We start from the raw sequence: 7,213 nt of genomic DNA, 5'->3' as shown, positions 1-7,213 counted from the left end.
CCGGGCCTGCGCTCTGGGTCTGTTCAGGATCCCGCCGCCTGGGTTGTCTCACTCACTCGCAGGGCCTGCGCTCTGGACCAAATCTTGAGATTAGACAATTGTTAAGGGAACCCTGCAGGATCAATTTTACCTCTAGCCTCTTTATTTTCATAGGTTAAGTCTTGGAAACTTATCAGAACTCACTCCTAAATCCAGGACACACACCTCATGATATTGACTACAAGCTCATCATAAATGCATTTTAATGATGTTTTAAAATTTAAGATATAATGACCTTTATTGCTTCATAGCCTGACCCATTCTTATTGAGGCTTTAATCATTTACAGAGATATCTCTGTATCACTCTTAATTAACCACCCTTACAAATGGTTTTCTGTAACCTAGGAGATCTCAGGACTCATGGAAAGCCTTAAATTTCATTTTTTTTAAACAAAGATGGGAGGATGTTTATTAGTTGCGCATTTATTGCTATTGCATCAACAGACTTGGACTAGTGACAGTGTGTGTCATGGGCTCTGTGTGCTTTTCACCCTGGCTAGTATTGTGATGTTTCTTGGGTTTTGCAGAACACAGCCATGTGGACCAAGACACTGCACTGGCTGGAGTGCAGGGCTTCACGGGCTGCCTTTCTGCGGTGCAGCTCAGCCACGTGGCCCCTCTGAAGGCGGCCCTTCGCCCCAGCCACCCAGCCCCTGTCGCTGTCACGGGGCATGTGATCGAATCCAGCTGTGTGGCACCTGCTGGCACTGATGCCACATCAAGGGAAAGGACACACTCATTTGCAGGTGATTTAAACCTTTTCCTCTTCCCATCCACACTCACCTTGCCATTAGATTGGGAAGCTTGCTACCTTGTTACTATGCTGAATTCTCAAGATGATTTCTTAAAGTTGTTCTGTTTAAACTTGAAGTCTCTTGTGTTTTTTTTTTTTCCAGTTTTAACTTCTTATTCATTGTTTGATTTGAAAATGGTAAAGATCTCATGTTTGCTTCCAGCATTCTGTTTCAGCTTAAAGCATTTATGAATTTTTGCAAATTTCTTCCTTTTGCTAACTCTATCATTTCTGTCCCTTTTTGGGATTTCATTGCAGATCATTCTGGGACGATGGATGACAAGGAGCCCCTCACTAACATAATCAAAAGTGACTCAGCAGTAATTGGAGGTAATAAAATGGGTGGACGAGTTCATCTTTGGTTCCTTGTTATCGTTGCTAGTAACTGCGATATTTAGTTTAATATAAATATTTATGAAGCATCTATTCATATCGCAAGTGCCAAGTACTGGGTTATGAGGATAGTTTCCATGAGACTGTCTTACAGAATCGTCTTGAATTCTTGGCATTGGAAATCTTCAGTATAAATAATTTCCAATTTCACTGAAATATCATACTCAAGGCATAATTGCAAAACTGTAATAATGAATATTAATTTGACCTGAATTGCCCAATTGCAAGCCCTATGGAATTCTGAATATATTTGAGAAAATGTCATTTTTAATTTCTTTTGGTTTGGACATCCGACTGCTTCAGCAAGGACTCATGTGAAATGTAGAAATAATATTAACGTGAGAAGCATATATTTGTGTGCCTTAATGCTTATTAAACTGGGCATTTTCGGCATAATATTCAAATACTTTCAATTGTATTTTTATCAAATATTAGGTTAATGAGCTAAAAGTGGTTAGCAGTAATTTTAAATTGCAGAGTTAACATAAAAACTTTCAAAGTATATCTCTCTAGTAATGTGACAGCATATACTTTGAGATATAATTTATTCAAAACCATTTCTAGAAATAAAACTTTTCTCTTCCTGATTAATGCTCTTAAGAATGTTATTAATCAAATTATTGAAATGCTAAGTGGTTTAGCCTTTTTACACCGTCTGAATATGATATGGACAAAATAAAAAGCAAATAATAATTCTAATACCTTGCCAGATAATGTGGTTATTCGTGTACTTGTGCAACTCTGCTGGGCTATCTACTTGGTGCATTTGATTCTGTTTTTCAGTGTGTCTTATGCATCTCTATTCACCCTGATGTAGATTTTCTTCAAGTAGTTAATATTTTATTCCAACAGTGAATGTTACTTGTCAAATCTCTGTGGCCATCACTACATTTGTTAGCTTTTTTTGTCACTTTGACAAAACATGTCAGACTCACAACCTAGAGGAAGGAAGCTACACTGCACCTTAGCCCACGGTTTTGGAGATTTTGGTGCACTGTTAGCTGGCTCCTTCAGGTGCAGGCCCGGGGAAGGCAAGCCGTCGTGGCGGAAGGCTTTGGCAGAGGGAAGCTACTCATTTCATGGCGACCAGGAAGGAGAGAGAGAAAACTCACTATGGGGACTGTGCTAGCACGTCTTGTCCTTCTTTTCCTTTCGTTCCATTCTGGGTCCCCCTCTTCTGAATGGTGACAGGAGCGCGGTCCCCATGGCTTCTTCCACACTCAGGGCAGCTTCCCCCACCAGCTTGCTGTCCCACGTGCTGATCATCTGCAGAAACGATCAGACTCAGTCTTTTCTGATTTCCTAGGTGTTTCTCAATCCAGTCAAATTGACAATTGAGATTAAGCATCACAATTGTTACTCCTGTTCCTTTAGTTGTTCTCAAATCCATGGTGTGCAAACCAAAGACACATAAAATAGAATTTCAATTAATCACCTGGCAAGCAAAAAAAGCTACCTTTCATAAATAATAGTTACTATAATCTGCACTTTAGTGAAGAATGATAGTCAGTTAGAAATATTGGAAAAATAGTATACAGTAAAAATCTCTTATAGAGCTATAGAATTTACAATGTGCTCAACATTTTAAGTTAGGATTCTTGTCAAATAAAAATGTCACATGATAGTGCTTTTACCATGTATTCTCTTTGTACAGATAGAGGTAGAAATGGATACCAAGATAGGTATAAATATGGAGCACTGTATAGTCGGTCCAACATCACGACAAAATATTAAATTCTTACACTATTGTTTTGGGCAAAGTTCACTTCCAAAATTTACAGAGTTAAGGAGCAAATGTGTTGGAACATCATTCTGATGTTATTCAAAAACAAAAATAAGTTACAGTTCACCCATGAAAATCTTACTTAAATCAAATGCATAGGGCAGAGATAGACAGTATGGAAGGTTTATGCCAAAGGTGTTCACCAGGGACCACGGATCCAGCACTATGTAGTTTCCATCTCTACTGAGACAGAGCCAAGAAGTGGAGCAGCTGACAACAGCCAGCTGAGCTCAGAAAGCCTCATCAGGGTCATGTGCAGTTTATCTACTAAGTCACAGCACATTGTCCTCCAGTGTACCACTCTATCTGGTAGCATGGTGATACCATGCTCACCCACTGTCCAATTACTCATAAATTATACCTTCTATTTAACCACTGCTAATTCATGTAAGCATGTTCCAGACCACTGAATTCCTCCACGCCCATTCTACCTTTTGGATAACTTTTGTCCTTAGAAACAAAATAAGAAGTATAAGATGGGAGAATTGGTGTAATGAGGCATTTGAAGATGGTGACCCAGAGGGACAGCATTTCTGGCCAGCACACTCAGACAGAGACAGACAGATTTAGACAGAGAGAAAATTATGTAATTTCCTCATCAGAACACATTCACAAGGGCCAGCCAAATAGCTAGTAGAATAAAGCGCCTGCAAGCAGGTGCAGGGGCCAGGGTTTCGATCCCTGGGCCTGCTGTGCAGCCTCAACTCCAGGGTGCACTAAGACAGCAATTGAGACTGGGCGTGGTGGCATGTGCCTGTAATCCCAGCTCTTGGGAGACTGTAAACAGGCAGATCACTATGATTGCAATCTAGTACTGAGACCTGAACGCTCTGTAGACCCTTCCTTAAAAACAAAAACAAAAAACAAAGCACATTCACATACTGCTTTGAATGTAACATTACAGAGTATAGGAATGGCCGTATTGTATATAGAATAGTTCTACTTGTATTTTTTAATAACAGGTGAGATCAAAGTTCTTCTTGGACATATACATACTGTCAAAATTGAGCTGAAATTAAAACAGATAAATCACATATATGCAGCAAACAAGTTCAAAGATTTTCATATGAAAAGTGTTTAAGTATGAGGAAATTCTTCAACTCTAGTTGACACAATAGTTTGGCAAATTGTATTTTTCATTTGAAAGCTTGGTTTTGATGATGAGTATCGTATACTATTAGTGTTCTTGAAGTGACAGACTTGATTTATTTTACGTTTTAGATTATGTGCCCATGAAATGCCCACATCCGAATCAGAGTGTGCCTGATAATTTTTCTTTCAAATAAAAATGGTGTTACATGAGGCATGAATGAGCTGATTCAATTCGTAACTCCAATGTTCACACAGTGTTCCTCCTGGGGACACACCTCACCCTTCAGATCATGCCACGTGTACTTCGTGTGTGTTTCCCATTTCAACGCACCAAACATTCAAAAGACTTACCATCAAGGGTCAAGGTTTACTAAAATGAGAAGTTCTTATTGCTGCATGAAGGACTTCCTCAAATGATGATGTGGATTTTGCCTCCTAGCGCAATGTCCTCAGCTTCACAAATCGAAGGACCATGATTTCAGCTTGGTGTCCTTGTCCTATATTGTACTAAGGACTGGGAATTTTACCTGCTTTATTTTCCATAATCAGCAGAAATTTCAGCACAGTGAAAAAGCCACTTTAGAATGATTATGCAATGAGTGTTTCCCCTTGGGATCTTTCCCCAGTGGTCCTGGGTCAGATCACATTGTGAGGACAACAGACCTAATGTAATGCAAGGTTGACTACTGAAGTCATGACTGAGAATTTTAGTACTGAAAAATCATATTTTTTGAAACATGAAATTTCAAAAACTCAATATTTCTCATATAGATATAACTTAAGTACATTTATACATCTATATCTGTGTTTTGCTAGAAATGTTTGTTCTTTTTTTTTTGAAGGAATGTTTGTTCTTATACCTGACATACTTTGATATTCAATACCATAACAAATTAATAAAAATAAACTTTATAAAACTTTTATGTGTTTAATCATAAAAACACATATAAGTCTTTTAAAAAGCATTAAACCTTTTGCTATTTTACTACTCCTCAATGATTTCAAGATAATTAAGTCTTCTCTACATCTTAATATGAAGTAACCACCTTGTCTTAGAATTTGGTAGGTAATACATCGTGTGAGATATAAATATGCAAAGTAGGTCCTCGACAATGTGCATTCAGATTAAACAGAGGTGAATATATAGCAGTCAAAAGTAATCTCAACATATTGTAATACTGTTTGAATAAGAAATACCTAAAGTTTTAACCTGTCCAGCTCATGTGTTAGCAAACGCTTGCTTTGAGTGGAAAACAATTATCTTAGGACTTAGTAAGCAATGAGGTTGACACAGCTCTGTTCTGCTCAGAACTCTGACTTCGTATTTCTTTTCTGCCCTCTCTCTAGGTTTGATAGCTGTTGTGATCTTTATCTTGCTCTGCACCACTGCCATAGCTGTTCGCATTTATCAGCAGAAAAGGTTATACAAAAGAAATGAGGCAAAAAGGTCAGAGAATGTAGACAGCGCTGAAGCCGTTTTGAAAAGCGAGCTTAATATACAAAATGCAGTGAATGAAAATCAGAAAGAGTACTTCTTCTGATCGGCAGCTGCGATCTGACTTAGACTGATGACAGTTTGTTTCAGTAGCCAGGGGCTTTGTGATGGACAAGGACTGCTCTTCGGCTGAGTATGCCGGCGATGGATGTGCACCACTGCTCCCTTGCCCTGTCCAAGCTTGGATGACTCCAGGAGGTCTCATCGAGTGACATACTTCTCATGGCAGTCATTCTGTGTCACAAGGAATTAGATATTGCTGTTAATTTCCAGCTGTTCCAATATGATCCCAAAACCAGTTTAACTTGCTTAGTGACTACAGTTTTTAAATGTGCAAACTGTAGTCCCGGTATTTTAACTGTGAAATATGTAAGTTTTGTTAGAGGTAAAAAGTCAAAATTGGACTATAATGACCTTGCTTTGTTTGAGAACATATGCTGCGTTTGCTATCGTCTTCCCCTGGTGTTGCACACACACCTGGAAATGCTTCTAAGATCCTATTTGGCTGGTGTTTGCATCTTCAGGGGCCCAAGTACATAAAGCCCCTTTGCCTTTCTCTGTATTCCATTCAATACATCAGTAGTCTGGAAAAAATGTTTTGTTGTCTTTGGCTTGTTTGTATTGCTCTTTTTCTATTTGACTCTTCTTAATGATTTCGGATTCATTTGGTTTTGAGTGTCTGATTTTAGCTCTGAACATACAATTCATTTGTAAAAAGCCTCAAAGTGCAGTGGTTGTCCATACGTGATGTCTCACCTTTAAAAGCTTTCTATTTTATTTGTTATCATTGTTGGATGGTGACAGTAATTAAGACCCTGAGTAATTCCAATTACCCAAAGACTGTAAAATGTTTTCAATTAAATGTGTTGATTATACAGAAAAAGCAATTCTTAACACAGCAAAAATTATTTTTTAATTACAACTGTAATACCTCGAATGAAATATACTTCTGAGAATATTTTCCCCAAACCTTATGTCAGTTTTTTTTGTAGATGTATATTTCTGTTTCTCTACAGTTTATCATCAGCTCTACTTTGAAATCCCATAACTATATTTCATGTAGCATCTTCTTATATATTAGAAAAAAGGTAATAAATTGAACTATAGAGCTGTTTCCAATGCTAAAAATTCTAATGTATGATCCTTTCAGGCATGAACTTCCAATATATACTTCTTGAAATATAGCTACAACCATGCCCCTTTTTTCCTGTACAGTCAGTAGCTAATTAAAGGACATTCATTGTTAGAGAAGATAGCATATGATATAGCCTATACTAAATCTCTCCTTTGAGTCACTTGTCTTCTAGGATGATGGAGTTAATTTTTCAGAGAGTACAAACAATCAATGAAATCCACTAACTAATGCATTCTGATTAGAGTGTATAAATACACTGGGAGATTGAGGAGTTATCAATAACCCTATAGAACGGTTACAATAATTAATTCTGAAGCCATGGATACAAGAGACTTGGTTGGAACAATCTATTGTCTATTCCATGAAACAATTAAATGACCAAAGGCACTTTGCTGTTCATGCTGACACCTCCAAGTGCCTCCCAAGAAAAATTAGATTCTTTCGTTGTATATACTAGACAAATTGGAAATATGTACATTCAC

At 37.8% G+C, this 7,213-nt stretch overlaps 1 protein-coding gene across 5 annotated transcripts in view; it reads left to right on the top strand.

Annotated features, from left to right (window-relative positions):
• Nucleotides 1–5,642, top strand: part of Cntnap4 (contactin associated protein like 4) — a 236,333-nt gene extending 230,691 nt beyond the window's left edge. For 4 of the 5 annotated variants that reach the window (XM_023709353.1, XM_023709356.1, XM_023709355.1 and 1 more), the window contains 3 exons: nt 568–786; nt 1,092–1,163; nt 5,449–5,642. In XM_023709353.1, coding sequence (XP_023565121.1) covers nt 568–786; nt 1,092–1,163; nt 5,449–5,642 — 485 coding nt within the window. The remainder of the gene's footprint in view (nt 1–567; nt 787–1,091; nt 1,164–5,448) is intronic. The other variant, XM_023709354.1, reaches the window with a different exon arrangement.
• Nucleotides 5,643–7,213: the final 1,571 nt, after the last annotated feature.

The sequence above is a fragment of the Octodon degus genome, unplaced genomic scaffold (assembly GCF_000260255.1).
Source record: "Octodon degus isolate 3935 unplaced genomic scaffold, OctDeg1.0 scaffold00011, whole genome shotgun sequence".
NCBI classification, from domain to species: Eukaryota; Metazoa; Chordata; class Mammalia; order Rodentia; family Octodontidae; genus Octodon; species Octodon degus.
The sequence above is the reverse complement of the archived record's forward strand: the minus strand, read 5'-3'. Positions and strand labels throughout refer to the sequence as shown.